Raw genomic sequence first — 26,865 nt, 5'->3', positions numbered from 1 at the left:
CCAGATGCACAGATGGGTTTTTTTCAATAATGTAACAAATCAGAAAAATATGCTTCAATTTGTAATTCTTCCTGTGAAAAAATATTGAAGAAAGGCGAATAAAATCCAAGTCTGTTCCTTTTTGTGAAAATCCTGAAATTATTCTTAGCAACACTGTGCAATTTCAACAATTACACTAAACTCATGAAATAACTCAGCCACTTAATCCAGCAGTGTATTAACAAGTCCAATACTAGTTTATGTGATCCTGACATTAGGTTTCATCTTTATGACATATTTCAGGTACTACAGGTTAAGACAGGAGCACCTTTAGCCCTTTCTACTCCCTACAAACAACCATAAATGTATGGAAACGTCCTGTCTCATTACTGAATCTGTAGGTGTGGCCGAAGTGTCACAACGGATTCTACAAGCTGCATCTTGTACAGTTCTTGAAGCAGCATCCATCATGGTGGCAGTTCTCAGCTCTCCTCCAGCCCCGAAATCACCCACTCTATCACCAACACCTGTACACAACATCCACTTCATCACCACACCTGTACACAACATCAACTTACAGAAGACAGAGACACAATCAGATTCAGGTAGTTTATTGTCTATGCCAGGTGCGTGAAGGACAGATCTGGCAGAACCAGGAACTACATGTCACATGAAACAAGTCCACCCTACTCAGGCCATCTCACTGAGTGAGTTTGACGTGCCAGCTTGATGTCAAAGCAGAGATGCAGTGATGCAGATCTTTGATCTTCATTGAATTCATGAGCACAGAAGGGCAATGACATTTTTAAAAATCAAAATCAGAGAAAACCAGGGTTCAAACTTATAATCACAGGTTTGGGAAGCCGAGAGGATATCTACAAAGAGGACTGCAGAGTGGATGAGTGAGACACCTCAGCCATCACAGTGCCCCTCACATGTATTAGCAGCAGTTACATGACACATGTCAATTGAAGGTACAATATCTAATTAAGTTTAACAATCACATACTAAACAAAACACATGCTAGTGAAAGATGAACCAATTTATGACCACTAACAAACCAATACTGGCACGACTAACGTTTAGTTCTTTATTTTGTGACAAGTATGTCATGGACAGGAACTCAATTGTGATGTCATATCATTATGATGTCACAGTGGCCCTTCTGATCTTGCTGCTGACTCAGATAAATAGAGGTGCACTGTTCATTCATTCAGCTGCATAATTACTGGTGCTTAAGGTGCTATAGACTAACAACTAGTCTCTGAAATGAACATATTTTACTGAAAAAAAGTTCATAGTAAAAAAAATATAATGAAAAGAAGCCCTGAGACTTTCTTCATTTTCAGCTGAGGAAATCTAGACTTGCCACATTTTCTAGACTTGCGTGGGCTTTCTTGGATATATTTACTTCAGGGTCTGTACGACAGACTAAAGGTGCTACTGAACATACCTAAGTCATCAAAGGACATCAGTAAGTAAGCATAAAGGTGCAATGTCTGACTGATGCACTGATGCAAATCATGCCATGATGTTACAATGGTACTACATTACAAAACAAAATAAGTATGTTAGGTCATTAAAAATGGTATGGAAATATAATGTGAAATTCTATCCTGTGATGGCATATACAGTTGATCTCTAGCCAACAAGGATGTATTCATGTGCTGGCTTTGCGGAGTCATTCAGCTGATACAGAGACACATTTGTACACAAGTGTCAGTTCTCCATGCAAAGCATCACACATGATATTTCACCCTCACAATATCCATCGTATCGCCCACCACTCCCAACTGCATCACACGACAGACTAAATACTACCACTACGCTAACACAATACCTTACCCATGGCCCCCTCACCTGTTGGAGAAGTAACTACGTCCAAACCTCAACCAAAGCCACTAACAGGAGCCTTTAAATTAATCTGTCTCTCAGACTCTAAAGAATAAAGTAAGAAATGAACCCAAATCAAGTCTAGAATGATTTGGCAATTCTACATTGACGAGTTCTGCAATATGGCATTGTTCTAGAGTCCATTTGGATTCCAGTTTTTTTAAAAGATATTTTCAATTAACACAACTTTAAATGTTAGTCGACCTGTGCTATCTACACTGCACCTTCGGGACCAACCATGTAATATTCTGGAAGTTTTTACAGATACAAGATATATTTTTAGTCACAGTTTCAATAAAAAAATTTTTTACAATGTCATGAAACAATTTTTAAGGACATCCCTATTGTCCATCAAACAATTTCGTTTGAGCATAAAACCTGAGGGCAAATCATAAAACAACCATCCCCAACCTTAACAACAGATAGCAGGTCCCTTAGAAAATCAAGGTCTCTGACTAAATAGAAATAAATATGAACACATCAGACAAACAAAATGGTAGAATAACACAATATTATCAATATGTATTAGTTAGTTTATATCACATGTTAGTGATGTTTATTATCAAATTGGTACAAAGCAATTTTCTCTATCTAAATTGTTGTCTCATGAGTATTAGCACAGTAATTACTGGAAATTATCAGCAGGGAGATACATCTCCATATCACCACATCGATGTGCAGAAACACTGCAATATACACACTGGATCTGCTTCAATGCAGTTGCCGATGTCGTTCCGGAGGTGATCAAAGGAATGAAGCACAAATGTCATCCACATCTTACAACTGCCAAAACAATCAAATATAATTCTGAACTGGTTTATGATGTTCTGTGGCAAACGATTCCATGCTAGAGTGAATCAGAATGATGTCATGTCACTTTAACCAATATACAAGCAATATCACAGCAGGGAACTCAATAAATATATTCACATATGGAGCCATGTGTGGAATCAAACCTGAGTTTTCTGTGTGATAAGAAATTAATTAAAACCACTGGGCTAACCCTAGTCCTTGTTAAATATTCAGTCATTTTAGTCCTTTGGCTTGCAGTTACCTATGTCAATATAAGGACTTCATATTGCTCAGGCTTAAACTTCAGGGTACGAGTACCTTTGACTCAGATTTTGAATTTCGAATACTTTAACACCGTTAAACCTTTTGAATCCAGACTTATCTGGTAATAAATTATTCGACAATAAAATGTCCAACCATCTAATCATTACGCTCCTTTTGTGATGAGTCAAAGTTTTCCAGATACTCAAGTTACATTTCTGCATATGCACCTCCCAAGATGGGAAAGTGAGAGCTATTTATCATCGTATCACCCAATATTCACACTGTTACTATCACATCATAACTTCATAATTTTAACGCAGTGATTGCAGAGTTTATTCACACCGAGCATGTTGACATTTGGAGATTTGGTAGGTGGGATGATAAACCAGTTTAATTGAGCAAAGAAATTCTTAAAAATCACTATCTATTCATAACAGGAAGACGACTGGCCTGGAGATTAAATGTAGATTGAAATGTCAGTTTTGATATGTCAACAACTTGTTACAACCAGCGAGGTCTGACACAAATATTAAACAGATAGGATGCTCAAGTACAGCATCACCGTCCACCCAGCAATGTAGTGTCTACCACTAGTTGCCTACAACTAGATGTTATAAGTGTCGTCTGCTTCCAACTGAGATTGCGTCTGCTCTGACTGTGGTGTTAATACAAACTGTCTCCAGACGACACTACAATTATCAAAGTGCACTTCACTTAGAGTGTCAAGTCATAATGATTTAAGTGTCTGCTACTACTAATGAAATAAATGTTTGAGTTAGACAGATGAAATATTTGTTTCCTTTTCATTTTAATATTTCGAGACAAATTGACATGACTATCTGAATACATGGGGTAAGCTGATACATGCATGGGCTGCCAGGATTTGGGATGCATATCAGCATATTTTGAAATGTTGAGGAGCTCAATTATTTCATCTTTTGAAATACACATTTCTTCAAGAAAAGGCCACTGGTATTTTTTTTCTTACAATGTAAGGCATATCCAATTACTTATTTATAAATAAAGCTGTGGCTTGAATTTTTTTTATTGGGAAAAAGTCCTGACCCTGATGAAAATCGAATAGTTCCTCCCTAAAATGAGTCTTGAGGCCTTGGGGTATTCTGCTATAATATTTTATTCTTGGTATTTTATCCTTAATTTTAAACACTGTCTACAAAACAACATAAGCATTGAAAGAAGTGAGTTAAGAACAAAGCCATTAGATTATCTTTTTCAATGTTCGAAGGCATATATCTATAGTTGACAATATATGACATAACGTATATACTCAAGAAAAATATAATGGATAATATATATTTTGTTTGAGGGATTTGTCTGTATCAGACTCATTCATTTTACAGGGAGATTCTTTCTGAATTGTAAATACATGTACAATGAAACTCAGTGCAACCAGTTTAGGACCAACAGAGTTATGTCTGAAAATATATCCTCATCATGTTTTGGTTGAGCATAGACAAATATCAATGAAATTATTCACAAGAAGCTATCATGAAATGATTCACAAATTATTTTGATGGACAAACACTGTTTAAACCGTGGCTTAACACATAAATTATACACATAAACACCTTCCTCCTGCTGATGTGTCAAATCTTACATCGTTCAAGCTAAATTTGCTGTCTGCCTCAGACGGAAGTGTCGTCTGCTGCTGTAATAACCAGCATCTGTTATGGCCGTAAGTGCAGGCTGCTGTGCTGGCACTGACAATTGTTGAGTGGACAGAGGATGTGACCTGTCTGTGACAGAAGACGACCTGGTCAGGGCAGTTTGCCATTTGTAACTGTCTAGTTCTTGCCTGGATCTTCCTTCAGTGTCACTGTGCGGTTGAATACCATCTGCAAAGAGAAGTTTAATTGTAACTTGGTGATTGGAACAGTTCTTCTGTTTCAACATAATGATACATCAAATGAATGAGTGAGTGAAAGAGCGGGTGAGTGAGTGAGTGAGTGAAAGAGTGGGTGAGTGAGTGAGTGAAAGAGTGGGTGAGTGAGTGAAAGTGTGGGTGAGTGAGAGAAAGAGTGGGTGAGTGAGTGAATGAAAGACTGGGTGAGTGAGTGAAAGAGCAGGTGAGTAAGGGTGAAAGAGTGGGTATGTAGGTGGGTTGTCAGTTTGAATTGGTGAATGAATGAAAATTGTTCACACAAAAAAGCAACAAAAATCCCAGCACAATGTCACATCTAGACGGATGCTTAGTCTCTGAATATATATAAATCTGATACAAACATTTCAATTGAAAACAATCTCCAGTGAGCTCAGAGATCTGTCAGAACCTGAGAAAATCTTGACTTGCTTCATCTACACTTTCTGCACTGCAGAATGGATTGGTTGGAAGGGAATATGTGGTTCAGGGACTGTGAGACTGACAATGCACCTTCCAGAAATGTCTGGTGACATGGATTTCTACAGGTCAGCAGGGCCACCTAATGTGAAATAGCACCAGACTCAACACTGACAAATAAAACACTCCTCCTGATCTGGGCTGCCTGGTCATCTGTTGACTGACAGCTTCTGCTGTGAGTATGTGTAATATAGATAGTACTGTCTAAGTTTGCTCTCATATGACATCATAATAAGAATTATCTTCCAGGATTACATTTATCTGTATTTTACACAAAATAACATGAACTGAATATGATTTTGCATGTTTGAATAATTTGTTTAAGCTTTGGGCATCTTTTGAGACAAAATTTGAAAGAAAAGCTTGAAAATAATGAAAATTAGTTCACTGACTGATAAAAAAGGCAAATTCTGCAATTTTCCACAATTCTGCACTTAGCTACATTTTCTGCAAGATTTTCTGCAATTGCAGAATTTGTCTACGACGGTTAATCTCTAAACATAGACATGCCTTTAGGGCTCAATAAAGTGATAGAGCAACAAAATCCATTACCCAAACGCAAGCCACGTTTTTATTTAAGTTACACATATATCTTCACGAAAGCTAAAAGCGCTTACAGTAATTAAAAAACCTGACCCCTTTGATTAGGGTATGAGTCTATTCTAGCACCCAGCTTCACCAATATACCCTGGGTAGTCACAAATACTCACTATTACTAATGGACATGATTTGCCACAAGTCCTAAAAGTCAAGATTTCTCAAGGGAACCCTTATCACAGGCAAAGGTTATAGCCAAGGGAAATTGGCCCCCAATGGCCCCTTATCAAGCCCTTCAGATACATATCAACCTGTTGAATGACTTTCCCTGGACAGGAGGTGTTATCGTATTCATCAGAGCTGTATTATTCATCGTGCCCTGGTATACAGGGAAGGCCATTGGTGGGATGACCAACTGATAAGACCTTGTCTCATTCGTGGAGGAAATATGGAGACAAAACAGGCACTATACTGTAATTAATTGTGAAGGCTTTTATGTGGAGATCAAAGAAGACTAATACCAATTGGCTGGGATTATCTGATATTTTCCCATTGGAATTCAGTACTGTTTTCTCATTTGTTGGGCTGATGCATGGCAGCCTGTGCTTACAGTCCGTTTGAGTCAGAAACGGACCGATGAATTGCAAATTTTATCATTGTACAAAATTGCCACATAAATATAAATAGTACACATGTTTATCATTTACTAATACCCAACAGCTTTCTTATATTTGAAAATTTTCCGGACTCCACCAAAAAAGTTCTTTAAGAAACTATCATTAAAATTTTGACACAGTTCACTATTTGTTACGAGGGAGGAGTGCAGAGAAAGGGACAGCCAGGTGTGCGAGAAAGGATGGAGATGGCACAGCACAGGCTAATGAATCAATAACTTGGTGGGCACTTGTGCACGTGCTTCTCTAACACCTGGCTGTCCCGTTCTCTGCACTCCTCCCTCGTAACAAATAGTGAACTCTGTCAACATTTTAATGATAGTTTCTTAAAGAACTTTTTTGGTGGAGTCCGGAAAATGTTCAAATATAAGAAAGCTGTTGGGTATTAGTAAATGATAAACATGTGTACTATTTATATTTATGTGGCAATTTTGTACAATGATAAAATTTGCAATTCATCGGTCCGTTTCTGACTCAAACGGACTGTAGTTTAGCTTGGGTAAAAAACTTCCATTGCCCTTCATATTCATATAAATTCAGTAATTTTAAGTGGGACAGGCTGATCTATCACTGGTACTGGATTATGATAGGTTTATCTCTGTCTACGTTCAGCTAAATTATGACTTATCTCACAAAATTGAAAATATATTTATCATATTTTTTCAAATTCATCCACACTCAACATATTGACATTTATTGGTCAGCGTTCCATTTACATTGGTAAGCGCATTGACTGGTAATAATTTCATTTCAAGAAAACCAAATACTACATTCATGTATGCTTATGACACAATAATATTTGTCCCTGCATTGGGCAAGTCAGCATTTTCTGTTTCAAGTAAAAATCCATGCATGAAATTATAAATGAATTTCCAGATTTCTATTTGATGAGTGAGTGAGTTGGGTTTTACACTGCTTTTAGCAATATTCCAGCAATATCAAAATGCAATATTACAGCAGGGACACCAGAAATGGGCTTCACACATTGTGCCCATGTGGGGAATCAAACCTGGTGTAATGAGTGAACACTTTATCCATTTGGCTACCCAACTGCCCTGATAGTTGAGTGACTAAGAGAGAAAATGGCTGGGAGAGAGCAAGTGGTTGAGTGACTGATCTTAAAGCTCGTTCAGCAGTACTCTCAGTAATATCATAACAATGGAAAAAAATACTTCTAATTTTCTTCTCTTCTTCATTAACCATCCTAAGAATGAAACCAGGGTCCTTGGCAATCAAGTCAACACTTAATCCACCCAGCTACCACACTGCCTGAACTTCAACCAGCACAACCATGGAAATCAGTAGCGGTGAAATCCTGGCAATGATCCCTCCTCCAAATAAATCCAGTTCTCTCCTTCATTCCACAGTTGGAGATTTATGAAGATAATTCAATCTCTCAAACCAGATGAAGATAGGCAGACAAATGTCTCATAAACACAGCGGAAAAACTAGATGATCGAGAACTTACTTCATCCAAACTCACACTCAGGCATAATTCAATCAAAAATTCTCTCCCATCCTTTTAACAGATATCAACAATAAAATGTACGCACTAATTCAATATTACAGATTACGATCATAGAAATCTGGTCAGACCAAAATGCAGTGTAGAGCTTATTGCTCATGATCTATCATTAATGAAGACCAAACCTTTCGGGAATTTGCAGAAAATGACAAAATGATTGGCGCCATCGCCTTTTTTCAACTGGGTACAAATAAAGAAAGCGACATTGATAAAAGAGGGGTCTCTAACACTGCCCCGTAGCCTGTGATATTAGCAACAGGGATGGAAACAGAGGTTTTCCATTATGCGATTCCTGCTAACTGTGATGCTACCAAGTCTGGTTAATATCAAACACGGAAATAAACATGTCTTTTTGCTATAATAAATGGGAAACACAATTACATTGGATTTTCTGCTTCGCCTTAAAAAGATTAGATGTACACCCGTAGTAGGAGCTTGTGGCAAAACTGGCTCGTTTTGGAAAATGTGCATTTTTTTCTTCATTTCAATTTCATTTTGGAAAAAATCAATACTGAAATTAAATTAAATATCATGTTCATGGGGCCTCCACCAATGACACCTCGTCATCATCCCACCATATGAAAGTCATATAACATAAAATTTCAATTTTTCAAATTCAATTAAAACTATATTAGTGAATACCATTAATTTTTAACCAATCAGAACTAAAATTTTTCCAGCTTGAAAAAGCAAAATTTGATTTTCAACTCGAGGAAACAATACATCATTTATAAAAATTGTATGATGTTATGTCAAATCTAACACAATGCCAAAAAATGGTGCGAGGAGAAAAACCAGAAAATCTACAGGGGATAAAAAGAATGAAGTTTGTACAATTCTTGACAGGGGGCCCCAAGTACAAGAACTCCCCCAAGGAAAGTCATTTCCCGAAACTACATATTCCTAGCCTTGATATGTCAAGATATACATTCACATAGTCCTCAAGTCTGTTTCGATCTGTTTTCACAAGCCGCAGTTTAAAAGCTTCCCCTCTTGGGACCACAACAGAGACTAGAAAGAGAAATTCTTAAGTCTCCGCAATGTGCTGTTTTAACCCTAAACTGCCAAGCCCTTGATTAGCTCAATATGTTATTTATTGAAAACGTGTTGCGATATAGGCCCAGCCAGCCCAGATTGTATGATAAATATTCATTATTCCTTCAGTATTGTGCACAGCGATTTCCGAGCCCAAATTAAATTCACAAGGGGAATAGCTAAGACAGAAGGTCTGACGCCTGTATTGGGGTTCATTCCGTCAGTTTGCCATTTTCACCCAGTACACATCCAGAATTAATTGTCTAATCATTGTTAACGTCAGTAATCATATTTGCATGAATGCAGCAGTATTGTAATGTTTCGAACTGTGTTGTTCTAGTGTTCAAGCATCCCTGTAATCGCATGGAATAATTAACACCAGGGGCAGTATTTGTTGACATTTTGTTGTTGTTTGAGTGGGCCGAACTTGTGTATACGTCAGCCATCTTGTCTGGTGTTGTTAAATCAATCAACATTAGGGCATTATATCGGAATCAAAGTGTTGTCGCAAGTGGTTATTAGGCCACAAAAAAATAATTATTAGATGTTCATAAAAAACTTTAAAAAGTGGCTTTTCTGAAAATACAATTTTAACAAAAAAGGCAAAGGCCTACACACCTCAGCCAAACCCACGACTCTTAATATTTCTTTGTCCCTTTCCCCAACCAGATGAGGAAAATCATCTGTCGCCATCATTTTTTTACACTCAACACTCCTTATTTGTGAAAACCATTATCTTTAATAAGGCATACAACTTTATAAATAACAACTTCTGGTTGATTGCATAGAGCAATGTTTTGGTGTAGATTGTTACAACATTATCAAGCTAAGAGTGCACCGTTATCAAGCTAAGATCATTCTTATCTTGATAATGGTGTAAGAAACTACACTGAAATATTGCAATGTGCAATAAATACAAAGTTCTTATTCATAAAGTCGTATGCTGTACAACTGATTCACCAACTTCAAGAATGCCGATAAAACAACCATTATCTTTGACAGTTAAAGTACACATGTACCTAAATCAATCTGTTGACAAAATGATAAAAAACATTAAATGCATTTTGCATCGCATTTTTTCAATAAACTGGATGAAAATCGAAGAGCTAATTTCTTGTGGCCTCAGTAAAAGTACATACAAATGTCATTATTTGCATGAACAGCATGTACAACAGACACACATCCATGACATACAGTCACCTGAATGTGAACCTAACCTACTGCACATATCTCGCATTGATCCACAGTCATTAGCTGTGTCATCAGGACTAGGTCCAGATTTGATCATTTACAGACTGTCGTGATCTGGCTTCAATACTGTCAAGTGCTTTGTAATACAGCACACATAAAAACCAAACATATCTCTGCTAAAACAAAGAGAATAACTTGATGTGTGTACACTCACAGTAACCTGTCGACAATATACTACTTCACCTCTGCAAACTGCCAAAATAGTCATTTTCATGGTGTTCTAAGCCAGACTAATAGTTTTCGTATTATACAAATAAGTTATTTTGAAATATTGCAAAAGATTTAAAAAGGGACAGAAAATTAAGTGTTTGCTTGAAAGCATTTTTATTTATTTTTTATAAAAAACTTTGCCAATTAACAATTTGATTTTTTTACCATCTGCCTGAGGATTATTTACAAAGAAAATCAGCCAAATAACCCAACTAAATTTGCTGGCCTTGCTGAACTTGTTCAAATAATAAAATCATGACAAATTCAATGAATAAAAAGTCTTAAAGTCTTAAACTTTTTCCCCAAAGAGAATTCCGAACATTTTATGACACTCAAAAGTTCAAAGGTCATTTCCTAAAGGTCGCTGACTTGAAACCCAAATTGCTATCCACAAGATGGACAGAGCCATATTTTTATTGTGTAATTGAACAAGGAAAAATAATTGAATTTATCCTCCCTCCTTGATATAAATCTGCTACTTTTCACACAGCCACAATCAAAGTCAAAGGATTCAATCTCCAAGGATAGCAAGGGACTGATTCAATTGCAAGAGATATATTTTAGTGCCGAACAAATTAAAAACATCCCGATAATGCTTCTGTCTCCTAAACCAACCCTGAGAAGGCAAAATGGGCCTTAGCGGACTATGATAACAGTTTTTCTCGCTTACAGATCAAAAACATTTCTCTGACTAACAATTTTTTCAATCAAACCACCACGAGCAAAACCAAATTTTTCAATCAGGTCTCGACCTTCTGATGGAGGTTAGCAGAAAGTCCTCAAAATGAATCTGCGACAGGCTGGTGCATGCTTGATGCTATCACCAAATACTCCTCCTTAAATCACCCTCAGCTGTCAGTGCTAGACAAATTTTAACCCCTGCACAAATAGGATCTGGTTTTATAGTTGCCCTCTGTAAGTAATTGGTGGTTTGGAGATATTGTGTTGTCTTTGGAAATGTCGTAAATATTCTGTAAATACCAACAGTGCCTGTTGGTTGTAGCGCCATGATTGGCACCCGCAGATGACAGAGGGAGGGAAGTCCAAACTGTGGAACCTGAAACCTGATATAACAATTCTTGTGTAGCCATAGTCTGGCTCAAATATTTGCTTGTTTTGGAGTCACAATCACATGTAATGCTAAGAATGTAAACAATTTACATATGTGTAAAGGGTGAGTGAGTTTGGTTTTACGCCATTTTTAGCAATATTTCAGCAATATTATGGCTGGGGGACACCAGAAATGTGCTTCACACATTGTACCCATCTATCTGTCTATCCATCCATCCATCCATCCACACACATTCAATGTGTCTGTCTGTCTGTCTGTCCATCCGTCCGTCCGTCTATGTATGTATGTATGTATGTATGTATGTATGTATGTATGTATGTATGTATGTATGTATGTATGTATGTATGTATGTATGTATGTATGTCTATGTATGTGTGTGTGTGTATGTGTGTATATATAGAGAGAGAGACACACACACACAGTGAGTAGTAGGAATTCAAAGTAGGAATAACAAAAAAAAACCAGCATAATCACCAATCTGCACTGTTTGAAACAAAGACTTCCTTTCGGCCAGTTCCCACCAATCTTACAACACGCACGAGACAGTGGAGCTGTATTCTGGAATCTCTGCAAGCTCCTGTATATGAAACTACCTGGTGTTATAAGACCACCACACAGTTCCGTCTAAATGTGGGTGGTTTATTACCAATACCACACTTCCATAATCTAATTGTACAACACTGGGTACAGCCTATTTTCTTAAACCAGAGAACACAGGCAGAGTCATTGAAGTCAGGTTATCAAAACTGGATGGTTAAGTGGTGGCGTGATATGTTAACAAACCTCTGCCTTCAACACCATGTTCAACCCAGTAAACACCCTTGTCGGGTTGAAAGTTTCAGGCCAAACTACATCGTCATATTTGGTTCACTACATGTTGAAAAATACTGGCATTTGTCATATAACAATGCTCCCTACGAACAGAGTAATTGAGAGCTCGGTTCAATCCAATTTTTAGTCCCAGAATAAAAGTTAATCTTGAAGTACATGTATATACCATTAAAAAAAAGTAGGGGATATTCCATTTTGTGAGCATACCACCAGCCAATGCCAATGCATATGAGAAAAAGTAATATATATCCATACAGATGAAACATATCCAAAGGGATGGAATAAATTGTCACATTTTCCCTTAATTTCTCTTCATCATCTGTTTCCTCCTTGGCTTCATCATTTGTATTTTATCAATCGTGTAAATCCAATATCCTCTACTTTTTTTTAATGGTATATCTGCAACTTCTTTGAGTGGCATTTAGAAGCTGGTATGATGAACAGGAATTTATTTTATGGATAGACAACTTCTGTTCTTGCAATGGATACAACGTTTCGATGTAGATGCTAACACCATTAGCATCGCTTGCTTCATAATGGTGTTAGGATCTACACCAAAACGTCTTTTCCCTTGCAATAAAGAAGTTGTCTGTCCATAACAAAAAATATTCCTGTATATATCTGCATTTTATAATAAATTCAAATGGATCTCAGAACAAGGCATAATTTCCAAGAGCTGACTAGACTTGCCAAATCATGGTGGACAAGAGCTGGATTCATTATTTAATTTACTCTCCATGATAATGCTGGATGACGAGTTTTTCACGAGAGATAAAGTGATATTTTAGTCCGTCTGAACCATATTATTTTCTTCTCCGCCCAGACCTTTCTGTAAGGATTTTTTTGAGGATCTCTCATCTCACTAGGGCGGTTTTCAAAATAAATATAGTCACTTGTTTCCATCAAAAGATAAATGTTCGGAGACTAAGAATTAGTCTTGGTCATGTCTGGACAGGGTTTGTTAACTGAATTTATCAAACATGTACAGCAGTCCCTAACCATATGCGACAGCCTTTTACTCGGCAACGCTGTCAAAAAATGTCATAATTAAAGGCAAAATACTGGTCATCCAAGTCTGGCACAGAAAAAACAGGCTTTGTGATGTTTAATGAATACATTCTGGTTCCATACAGATCTGGTTTTACAGTGACATCAAGATCACCATTACTGGACACAGCTGGCTTGAGAGTGAGTGAGTGAGTGAGTGAAGCGAGCAAGTGAATTTAGTTTTAGACAAGGGACCAACGTAACATGCTGAAATACTGTGTATTATGTATTTTCGTTACAATAATTGGAGATTAGCAACAGTATACATATTCTTAAACCACTCACTACACAAAATGTGAAAAGCAATGTTTCCCAAGCAATGATTGGTGGCCATCTTTGATTTCAAAATGGTTGATTTCAAAGTTTCAGTAAGGTTTTTGTTGGTTGCCAAGCAGCAATAATGTTCAGTAAATAATCTGGACCAGACAAGCCAGCGATTGATGTCATGAGCATTAATCTAAGAAACTGGGATATTATTAAGGAAGGATCAATTACACTTCCATCTGGACTACCACTAAGAAGGAGATGGCAACCGATGTCATAATTCTTTTCTGCTGACTAATGAATTATCTTTTACTTGCCCACGAAGAACACAGTATACATTACTCACACAAAAAAGAAGAAAGCCTATGACTGTAGTTAATCTGTCACGTCAAAAGTCAAACGAAAAACTTGTTTGTTCTTTAACTTTAATTGAGTATTATATATAGCCATAAAAACACAGGAAAATTCCACAAGCTCTCCACATATCCTCAAAACCAAGAATATTTACTGAAGCAAGTGGACTTGTGCCAGGGTTTATTCTCATCTGCACGGAATGCCCTAGATTCCACGGTAGTTCAACAAAGGTTTATTTTCTGCCTACTGACAAAAAGACAACTGTCACTTCCGTCAAGAGCGTATATTTCAGTTGTCTCCCCTTCATTACACCTCCACAATGCTGCAGGTAGATAAACTTCCATTAGACTGTGACCAAAGACGGTGTATGAGATGGTTCTCATTTCCGCAAGTCTCCGTACAACATGTTTCTCCCACTAATGTCAGCCGGAATCAGCTGGATCAGGAATACTTGAGATTGTCATAATTGGAAGCATCTTATCATTGCATCGTTTGTTTCCGTGCGTGGAGGCAGCTTCCTTTTGCATATGCAGCAGTTTTCATATTATCTGGTACATTTCAGTTGTCCTGCTCACTGTACCGTATTTTCGACTGACACGTACAAAGAGATAATTCATGGTTTTTTTCTTAACCAACTAGCATTGTTAAAGGCACTATTTCACACCACACTTCTCTAAAAATAAATAATGCATATCTCTCAATAATACTATCAGCCCTCATGGAAGCTACCATATAATATATTCCCAAAATGATTACGTATTTAGATTACAATATCAAATTAATAAGTTTGAATGAATTAAAGCAACATTGCCCTCTACTGGCCCGAATAATATTTCAAGCGAACCCCATAGAGTTATGTCCCTTGAAGAGCTCTTTACGAATATCCTATAAATCCTTTGGAACTCAGTCCTTGACAAAAAACATGTGCAACTTGTGATTGAAACCAGTTCGGCAAACATCCACAACACCTCCTGCGACAGTTTTTGATGTATGGAGCAATTGTTTACATTCCATATATAGCAAGTGTTCTCTGTTTGGAAACTGTTTGCCTCAAAGTTTCAATTATCAACTTTATTGCATCAATAGGAAGCTAAAGTGAGTGCATATGCCCCAATATATATAATCAAAATATTGTCTGAAATTGTGCCTTTAACATATTCAGAGTGAATAAAGAATGTTGTTCAACTCCTACCACACCAGTATTTTAGACAAACATCTATTCTCTGGAATGAACATATTTTACAGAAAAAACAGCTCTTAAATTATTTAACAGAACATAATAAAACGGAGGCAAGAGAATTATTTTTTCGGAACATGCAGAAATCTAGCTTTGCAACATATTATAGTGAGAGAATCAGTGAGTATGGTTTTACACCCGCTTTGAGCAATATTCCAGTAATATCACGGCGGGAGACACCAGAATGACACCATATTTGTTTCAGGGTCTGTATGACAGACTAATCCATATTACCAAACATATGACACAGATTCATGCCATCGGATACACTGACATGCACTGAGCCTGTTGACCAAACCTGATCAACAAATCCAGTCAGTCAACTATTGCACCAAGTATATAGATCCAGATCCCCACAACCTGATCTACATCTAGGGCTGTGTCTACACATCGTTACACCTGTGTTGGTTACTGTGCAAGGTGACAACAGACACAGGGCCTCATCACCAAACCTTCGGTCAGTGAACCAAATGTCCTTGACCTTTACAAAACCATAAATGCATGAAACTGTACACGAGTGAAGATCCAATGATTCCGGTTGGGATTGTCATGAGAAGCATCTGAATGAATCTCGAGATCAGACTCAGTAACTTGGTTGATTACATCTCATCATAAACCAATTGTGTGGATCAATGCTCATGTCAATCATTAGACTGTCTGGTCCAGACTTGATAATAATCACACCACTTTCATACAGCTGGAATATTGCTGAGTGCAGCATTAAACTACAACAAACAGATATACTGTTCAAACTGGAAACTAGGAGTGTCTCAGTGTGATACTTTAGTTCCCCATCTGAAGCTGATGTCATAAGCATAGGTTATCAAGGAATGGCTGTTGGCCCAGTTGTGCGAGGTGCCAGAATGTTACATGAAGACTTGCAGTGCACCCTTAGGTTTGACAGAAACCCACTGATAGCGGGTTTTATCACTGGTACTTCCAAGTGGTTCAGCACCTCTCACTGCTCCTGGGTTTCATCAAATTGGTAACATCCAAGACCTGTATTTGTTTAGGTATTCTTCCATCATCAGCTGACACAACCTTCACCTTTATCTGTTGATGTGACCTTGACCTTCATCTACTGACACGACCTTTACCTTCAACTGCTCACACGGCCTTTAGTTTCCTCTACTGATACGACCTTTACCTTCATCTACTGACACAACCTTTACCTTCATCTGCTGACACAACCTTTACCTTCATCTGCTGACACTACCTTTACCTTCATCTGCTGACACCACCTTTACCTTCATCAGCTGACACGACCTTAACCTCATCTGCTGACACGACCTTTACCTTCATCTACTGACACGACCTTTACCTTCAACTGCTCACACAGCCTTTAGTTTCCTCTACTGATACGACCTTTACCTTCATCTACTGACACGACCTTTACCTTCATCTGCTCACACGACCTTTACCTTCATCTGCTGACACGACCTTTATCTTCTCAGCTGACACGACCTTAACACCTTCATCTACTGACACGACCTTTACCTTCATCTGCTGACACGACCTTTACCTTCATCTGCTGACACGACCTTTATCTTCTCAGCTGACACGACCTTAACACTCATCTGCTGACACGACCTTTACCTTCATCAGCTGACACGACCTTAACCCTCATCTACTGACACGACCTTTACCTTCATCTACTGACACGACCTTTACCTTCAACTGCTGACATGACCTTTACCTTCATCAGCTGACACAACCTTAACCCTCATCTGCTGACATGACCTTTACCGCCATCAGCTGACACAACCGTATACAGCTAAGTGAGTGAGCAAGGCTTAAAGCCACTTTTAGTAATATTCCAGCTATATCAGAAATGGGCTTCACATAGTACCTATGGGGGAAATCGAACCTGGGTCTTTGCCAAGATGGGCGAATGTTTTAAGCACATGGGGTACCCCACCAACCATCTTATACAGCTGAAATATTGTTGAAAGCAGCGGTAAACCTACATAGCTGAAAGGCACAATGTCACACACTTTGGCCTATATTTTATATATTGGGGGCATATGCACTCACTTGAGCTTCCTATTGATGCAATAAAACACGTATTATTATCCCTTATGACTTGAAATCGATAATTGAAACTTCGATTTGAGCACTTGTCATATAAGGAATGTAAACGATTGCTCCGTACATCGAAAACTGTAGCACGCGTTGTTGTCGGTGTTTGACAAACTGGCCTCAATCACAAGTTGCAATATAGAATTGAGTGAGTTTAGTTTTACGCCGCACTCAGCAATATTCCAGCTATATGGCGGCGTGCAATATAGGATATTCGTAAAGAGCTTTCCAAGGGACATAACTCTGTGGGGTTCGCTTGAAATAATGTTCGACCGGGAGAGGGCACGAGAGTCGAATTAATGCAATGTTGCATTAATTCATACAAAGTTTTTAGTTCAATTTTGTAATGTAAGTATGTAATCGTATTTGGAATAAATTATATGGTAGTTTCCCTAGGGGCTGATAGTTAGTATTATTGAGGGACATGCATTATGTATTTTTAGAGAAATGTGGTGTGATCTTGTACCTTTAATGGGAGCCAATTCATGTGCAACACTGAAATCCATTGCCGACACAATAATATAATTAATATTTCAGAACATTCTCAATGAAGCAACAGAAACTGAACTGCCATAATGAATCATACTATCTTTTCAGCTACTATATGTCAAACAATACTGAAACTATACATGTAGCAAAGCTTTAGCCTTAAGATTTCCTTTGACAGACAAGAGATTAACCAACAAATTATGAGTGCTTCATTCACCATTTAGCTCATTGCAAAAATAACTTTTTCTGAATCTTTGTCGTGGCACAAAAACCTTATTTATTGTGGCTAAGGTTGTTGTAAATCTCCCAGAAATAAACACCAAAGGCCCATTTCCATGGCTAATTGACAAAATTTAATATTCAAACTTTGCTGAGAAAGTGTAATGTTGTTTTGTTATTTACAGCAGCCATTTCGTATTTGTAAAAAGCAAACCATGGAGAACCACATACACTATTTTTATACAATATTTTTATATTTATCAGTTTTAGACAAGAGTCTAAAGGTTATCATGAACTGAAACACATCCTGACAGTATCTTCAAACCATGATTAATGTTCCTTATTTAATTTGTGCAGCTCAAGAGCTATGATTGCTTTGAATAACCAGTTACGTGAACTTACGATGCTACAAACTTTAATGAAAATTGAAATGTTAATTGTGACCATAAACCGAATCCTTGTCTATATGTCAGACTCTTTCAAGTGAATATCATACAGTGTAAGCAATTGAACACAAGTGTATTTTGAAATTCTTAATTTTCTTCTTGGAGTGGCTATTAATTTCACTGGTGCATTCCGTGTCATCTGTTGTTTTGAGTTAGTGTCAGACTGGGGGCAGACACACAGTTGGGGAAGAGGTTGCATACAGAAATAGTCCTGAGGGTTATCAATCGGCTGCAATGTCACAGCTGATGAAATAAATAATTATGAACTTTGGGTAAGTTGAAATAGTGCATTTCATGCTCTTTGGGGTAGATGAGGTGAGGTGAAATTGGGTTTAACGTCGTGCTTGAGAATATTTCGCTCATATGACGACGTGCATGCGTGTGTATGTATGTGCGGCTGCTTGTACTAGCCCAGACTTAAGCTGGTTTTATAGTGCTAGCTCACTGAGATACCATGCCGCAGTGAAGCATGAATACCCCACTCAGACACAGTATACTGACTCCGAGCCGACCAGTCCTTGTTGTACCCATTAATGCCGAGCGCCAGGCAGGGACCAACAAGTACCATATTTTAACGTCTTTTGGTATGACGCGGTCAGGGATCGAACCTGCAACCTTCCGCTCTCCGGGTGGACGCTCTAACCACTACACCACGGAGGCGGTCTGGGGTAGATGAGCATGATTGGGCGACATATGCAATGTTTAAAACAAATCAAGTGTGTCCAGCATGTCGGCAAGCTTGTTGGGGCAGTGGAGTAATCTAGTGGATAAAGCTTTCACTCGTCATGCAGAAGACCCTGGTTTGATTCCCCACATGGGTACATTGTGTTAAGCCCATATGATCTTGTGTCCCCTGCCGTGATATTGCTGGAACATTGCTAAAAGAGGTGTTAACCATACACGACAAAAGATTTCTCTCACAGTTTCTCAAGAGCAATATTCTTGAACACGATGTAATATCAAGCATTTCCCCTTATTTAAATGCTAATAATGCTTCCAGTGAATCATGTACAAGATCATGCACATACCTTTTGCAGAAATTACAGTAATAATAATAGGTTCACATTTATCAAAATCATGAGTATTTCCTGGTCTCGGATATTGCACTGCCAATACATTCTTTTCCCCTATTACATTTCTCATTAGTTATTATCAACAGAATTCTCTTGATGTTGAAATACTTCTCTGATAGCAAAGCATACCATGCTTCTAAAAAACTACCTTCAAAGAGATAGAATAAAAACATTTCTCACAACTTTTTCTGAGCAAAATTATTTTCACGATGAAATTCTTTTGTAATAATGAACTACAGCATTTATTTTCGAAACATCCTCATCTATAAAAACATTCCCCTGTGACAGGTACACCAAACAAGCATTCTACCTAATTTATGTGCATTGTTTCTTAATTATGAAATACTTTTCTGGTAATAAACTATTCTGTGCACTTTTTCTACAACAAGTGGAATCTTACAACAGATTCTCAGAAGATACAACATCTGACAGAGGCAACATTACGCCTACCATTTAATGTGCCTCCTTTTAACCTTCCAAAGTTTCTCAAATTCCTAAGCCAACCAAACAAGCCTGACTTACATCTTTAAACCCCAGGTCTGATAAATTGCCTATATGTTATGTAGAAGCAATAGCTAGACAAACACAAAACCAGTCAATTACTGTCGCATATCTTCTACATACATATCACAACTGCTATTTCCAATTTCTCATGAATTTAAGAAATCTGGTTTAAATCAGAGAACGCTGCAGATGTATTTGCTGAGCAAATGCATAAAATAATGTTCGTGACATTCATCCCGATCTTGCTACTCAGACGGCAGTTCCATGGGTAAACTTCTTCTGAATCTCCGACATGCTGTGTTTTAGGCAAGATGAATGCTTGTCCTGATGAGGATAGATCATAATTTTAGATTCAACTTAACCTTTACCATATTTCACAAATGTGTCTGTCCTTTTCGTAGATTTATGGAGGTGTGTAGCTAAAAGCTGCATGCGGAATTCTCTTAAAAAAGTGATTCTTTGTGTATGTAAGGAATGCTGTCTAATGCATAAATTTAACATGTATTCTTCGGAAATAGAATATTTTGCGGATCTAAGTCTGCTGAAATTGAAAGATCATATGTAGATGGAAGCATGCTTCAATAAGATTTCATAAACTTTGTAGCGTGCGTGCGTATGTGCGTGCGTGATTGAGTATGTATGGCTTTACGTCCGCTTTTAGCAATATTCCAGCAATATCACAGAAATGGGCTTCACACATTGTACCCATGTGGGACTCCTCTATAGGCATGGATGGCCAGTGGGGGCACAAAGGACAAGTGTAAATGAACTTGTCAGTTTACGACATAACTTCACTTGTTCTAAAGTCATGGTCTCATCCTATCTGTTATCAAAGGTTGACGAGCTGTTGTGAGTGAATGTATATCCCTCTGAGTGAGTGAGTGAGTGAGAGAGTGGGTGAATGTAAAACTCTCTAAGCAAGTGAGTGTACACCCCTCTGAGTGAGTGAGTGTGTGAGTGACAGACTGACTGACTGACTGAGTATGGTTTTATGCCGCTTTAAGCAATATTCCAGCAACATCACGGCGGGGGACACCAGAAATGGGCTTCACACATTGTACCCATGTGGGGATTCGAACCCGGGTCTTCGGCGTGACGAGCCAACGCTTTAACCACAAGGCTACCCCACCGCGTGGTGAGTGACAGAGTGAGTGAGAGAGTGAGTGAATGTATAACGCTCTAAGCAGGTGAGTGAGTGAGCATATCCCTCAGAGTGATTCAGCGAGTGTGTAAACCCACAATTATGATAAGTTGTTGACAAACATTAGAGTAAATCTGCAATACAATCCTACAACTTACAAGTAACACTTATGACATGTCCATGGGACTGAACACTCTCATATAACAGACAATGAGGATTTTCACTGTTCATTTCATCAACCACTGGTTTGTTCAGGCCAGATTTGAACAGGGACATGCATCATCAGCTGGAGGGGCATGCCACTATGAACACATGGTAAACACATGGTAAACACAAGTGCGACCACTGCATAAGAGAAACATGCAGGCACCTGCAGTGAACACATACCGGTCACCTTCTCCAGTCATCATGACCAGATAATAATTACACACAATCTAAAAACAGGGATTTTATCCAAAAGATTTTAGACTCTTCTTATACAAGTAGATATTTCTATTTTCCTGATTTTAAACAAGTTGAAAATAAAATTCTCATTGAAACAAAGCATTTCTAATAACTATGTTTTTCAAATTTTCAGTTAAAGGTCACATGCAACCAAAAAATCAAACATAATTAAAACACAATCATCACTTATTCATGACATATAATATACATTGCTGGTTATGAAAAAACATATAAACAAAATTATAAGCGTACAATCGCAAATCAAAAGTGCAATATTGTGTACTTGGGTTTACTTCCCAAGAAACGAAGCAGCCGGGATACCGAACCCAGTCAGAGCGGGTGGGTGTGCACTCAAGTGTAACGGCTGGTTCATTTGCAGATGCCCTCACGGCTCATTGTGTGTGTGTGTATATATATAGAGATGTTGGGTTTTGTAAATACATGCTCATTTTTTGTGTATAACATTTTGCAATCAACAGACATCATAACATGTCATGTGTACAAGTCTCACACCTGCCTGTCTCTGTAATTACATAATGTGACAGAGACCAAACTTGGGCCATACATCAATGCGTTTTGTTTATGGTGTTTTGCCTGATTGGTGTTAAGTTCAAATTGCATGTGGTCAGTGATCGCAGTTGTGTATTGAATATTGTCATTAGCAGACAGGCAGGCAGACACACAGGTGTCAATAAAACAAGACATTGAGTTTTGTCTGTGACAACGACATATCTATATCACAGTTAGAAATTCTGTCAACGCTAAATAATGACATTGCTTTTAAGTATCGAACTGAGAAAGTGATTTCGGTAAGAAGAATGTGTGGTGAAATAGACAAATGAAATTATATAAACAGTTTATTTACTGTCATAACATATAAAAGCTCAGCCTGTGAGATATCAACAAAACATTAGGAAAATAGCTCACACCAAAGCCTTCACCCAGTATTCACAGGACAGCCCGCTTCCAAGTTGTGCGAACCTATTTCACTGCGCACGTGCTATGAGCGCAGCCCAGCTGTTGAAACCAGTTTTCCCGAAAAGTCGGGGGAAAATTAGTGAATCGTTTGAACTCCGATTTCTCGCGGTTTTTTCTTCGTGTTATTTTTCAACTTTATAAGTTGAATTTGCATTTTTGATGATTTGTTTCGGTAAGTCCATACAGAAAGGTATCATAATCTGCAAAGTTATGTTTTACGTTGCATGTGACCTTTAAAGGAATGGTGCAGCGTGTAGATAAACTGTAAATGAAATGTTCAGTATTTCTTAGAATTTAATAGAAAGATATCAAAATTCAAAAAGAGACACAGTGTCTAAAGAATGTCAGATTTACCTTCCTTTTCTTGATTACATTACATTACATCAAATCGCATTAAAAACTTGCAAGAAAAAAATTTCAATCACAGATGAGACACAAAACCCTTTAAATCTTTTTAGCGTGATTCCTTAGGCAATGGTTCTCGAAGCTTTGGTCATTTTACATGTTTAAAAAGCAGAACATGCAATGGCAATCATACTCTCTGGCCAGATACACTGGTTCAGAAGCAATATGATTAACGTTTCATGTCATATTCATAGGAGAAGTAGCTCTCACAATTAAACAAAAATAATTGGATTTTGGAAACACCTTTGACCAAACCTCATCAGGCTTGTGGAAAAATGAAGGGAAATAAAAAGTCTCCCCAGACTTCTCGTCTCACTATTGGCCAGAGAGTCTCAGAGCTGCTAGAGCTTCGGCAGACATTCTTGGTGGAATCCAGCCCAAATCCAATTCAACATGTCCAATCTTTCAGATCTGTGGTTAAATCTGTCATATGGTGCCACAACTATCTCATAATGCAATGTCAAGATACTGTTGTTGTCGCCATTTGAACCAATAGATGGAAAACAAATTAACTATGTGGAATTATTGTAATCGGTGTGGTAGAAGAGCGTCCTTGTGAACGTAGTGGTCTTATGTAAATCAGACTACGCCTCTTTGGACGTAAGTATGTGCTCAAGTGGTGGAGATGCCATCCCCCATCATCCCCTGAATCCCAAATAACATCTAACTTTTAACTCAGAGTCTCACTGCTCACCCTGAATACAGAAATATTTCTGACTACAAATCTAAAAACATTGAGTGAATGAGTTTAGCTTTCATGCTGCTTTAAGCAATATTCCAGCAATATCACGACAGGGGACACCAGAAAAGGGCTTCACACATTGTACCCATGTTGGGAATCAAACCCGGGTCTTCGACGAGACGAGCAAACGTTTTAATCACAGGCTACCCCACCACCCTTAAAAACATTGAGAAAAGGATGTAATCTGAAGTTACTGCTAAATTTTATATACAAAATCAAATACTCAAATACTACAGTGTAAACAAAATTCTTACAAGAACAATTATTATGCTTTTAAATCCTTATAAATGTTTTATATTTTGAGTCCCAACACAATTTATTTGTATCCCACATACTACACTGCTGAATCTCAAATACCTAGAACGAGGGGCAGTGGGGTAGTCTAGTGGTCAAAGCGTTCGCTCATCACGCTGAAAACCCGGTACAATTCCCCAACATGGGTACCACCATGTGTGAAGCCCATTTCTGGTGTCCCCCACTATGCTATTGCTGGAAATTAGCTAATAGTGGCGTAAAACCATTCTCACTCACTCCCTGGAAGCACATTGGCGCAAGTGGACAATGGTCATTTCTATCATTACAGTTAACCTGTTTCCTCAAAACCATGTTTATATTGAAAAATGACATATCTTGACAATATAGTTCTTCCAAACTAAGTGCCCATGCAAGGCAAATTTCAAAATAACAATCTTTTTGTCCAAAACTGGGTAATGTTTTTAATATCTCACTTTGAGAGGTGTTTTAATATTGCACTGCTTAAATGTGCCCTGTTCAGAGTAAACTACACGCCACTTTTGCCAAGGTGTAACACTTGTCATCATAATATCATAATCTGACACTGACTGCAGGCATGGCTCAGAGGCCGGTATTCAGCAACAAGTCTGCTGCAAGTGTCAGTAAAGTTTTATAAATGGGAATTAAATATTTCGTGTTCATATACAGTTACAACTACTGTGATGCTTAGTTAGAATGACTTGCATCTCACTTACAACACATGTTTAATTCTGCATTACTCTTAATAATCAAATGTTAAAAAGCTCTGAATATAAGAAAGTACATTAAAAATTTGTAATTTTGAAAAAAATAACAATTTTCTTCCAAATTTGGCCAAAAAAGGACATCCTGGTTTGACATCCTAGCTAAATCACTGCTGACAACTGGCCGCTAAGGACACTAATAATATATCTTCCATGTTATTGTTTTAGCTCAGCGTTCCTGTCAGCTTCAATAGATGCCATAGAAGTTTGAAAGCAACAATATCTACATGGGGATTGCACTTCATGCTGTAGTGAGAAGTAGCTTGTAAATAGCACTGAAAGACAACTGACATAACCATAAGAAATATGTACAAAAACTAGAGTTGGTTGTACAACACAAACTATATCATGACGAAGGAGCATGTGCTTAGTCATCACTATTAAATAGTAATAATACAAGGTGTTTGTTATCCTCGATAATCTCCAGGGTATACGTTCTGATAAATCTCCACTATACCCTGGATGCATCTAAGGCTCGAGCCGATGATTTTATTACCTCCCTTGGTTGGCTTTTTATCCAATCAGGTGTCTACGCTGGGAAGTTGAGCATACCAATCACAACTCACTTTCGCTTTTAAATTATCTAACCAATTAAACTTGGAAACACAATAATATATTGTTGCAGAAGTACTCTGAAAGAGGTAGAAGGCGTTCTTGCATATATTGTTTTTAAGATTTCAGACCTGTCAATTTGTCTGTATGTTTTTCCCCAAAACTTTCGCGGCTGCGACGGCTATCTTTGGTGACACTGGCATGCTCGGTTGTAATGGCGGCTTATCTGATTGGCTACTGTGAGAATGCAGAGCCAGCAAAGGAAGGTAATAAAATCATCAGCTCGAGCCGTAGATGCATCCAGGGTGTAGTGGAGATTTATCGGAATGTATACCCTGGAGATTATCGCTTAGTCTCTGAATTTATATAATATTGATAGAACAAACAATTCCTCATAAACTGAAAACAAGCCCTAGTGAGATGAGAGATTGAACCTGAGGAAATCTAGACTTGCTTTAGCATTGCAGAAAGGGCTAAGCAGAAGGGAAAATAATGTGGTTCAGCGACTGTGAAGCAGACTAGGTGTTAGTTAAAATGTGAGCGTGTCCTTCCTCATCATCAGACATAAGTTCAGCAGGCCATTATGTCTAGAGCAGCAGAGATACCTGTGGTTGACATGGCAACAATTCCTGTTCTCAGAGAACAGTGACACAACTACCCTGGCACAAACTGTCACTTACAGATGTCAGCTGTCAAAACAAACTGGTTTTACTTAAAAGTAAACGACTTTTAACAGAAATAAAGAATTATACATTGACGAATTCCAGTATATACCAAATACATTGGAGATGCTAAACTTACTCAAAACCATCTCTGAACTTGTTTGAATTTAAGAAGTGTTTGATTATAAACCACAGCAAGATACATACAAATAAAGGTTTCAATGTTTGTATTGACTACCAACTCAAACGTATCAAGATATATTTACACATTAAATAATAACAAAATAAACCATTCTGTTAAATGTACAGATAAAAACCTAAATATTACCTTGGCAGATCCATGAAACAATTAAAATTGTACTGTCTGCCTTCTCTTCGTCCATCTTAACAATGGTAACTTTAATAAATGTAAACATTTCTGTGGCAGCGAGTTATTTATTTTGTATCTATGTTCACAAATGAGTATCAATAGAACAAATATTTATCAATATCGTGAGATATAGAGAATCTCACTCAAGTGTCTACTTATATCAATTATATCAACACGAGTTGATAACGGTACAAAAACATTTACTTTTATCAACGAGTGTTGATATAATTGATATCAGTAGACACGAGGGTGAGATTCTATTTATCATAAAAAATAAAAAAATGTGAATCTCTGAACACGGTACTGCCATTAGAATTGCAGTGCAATGATGTCATAGCATTGTGATGTCATCAAGTTCATGACATCATAGCATTGTAAGTCAAAATCTACTGTCAAAACT

General features: G+C 37.8%; 1 protein-coding gene across 1 annotated transcript in view; it reads right to left on the bottom strand.

Moving 5' to 3' along the window:
- Window positions 1-574: 574 nt before the first annotated feature.
- Window positions 575-26,865, bottom strand: part of LOC124279609 (glutamine--tRNA ligase-like) — a 100,674-nt gene continuing 74,383 nt past the window's right edge. Inside the window, 1 exon segment of the mRNA XM_046715452.1 lies at window positions 575-4,784. Within this exon segment, the coding sequence (XP_046571408.1) occupies window positions 4,734-4,784 (51 nt within the window). The 3' untranslated portion in view covers window positions 575-4,733.

This window comes from Haliotis rubra, unplaced genomic scaffold, assembly GCF_003918875.1.
Source record: "Haliotis rubra isolate DU_JTF1 unplaced genomic scaffold, ASM391887v1 Scf253, whole genome shotgun sequence".
In the NCBI taxonomy this organism is placed as follows: domain Eukaryota; kingdom Metazoa; phylum Mollusca; class Gastropoda; order Lepetellida; family Haliotidae; genus Haliotis; species Haliotis rubra.
This window is presented reverse-complemented; position numbering and strand designations above follow the sequence as displayed.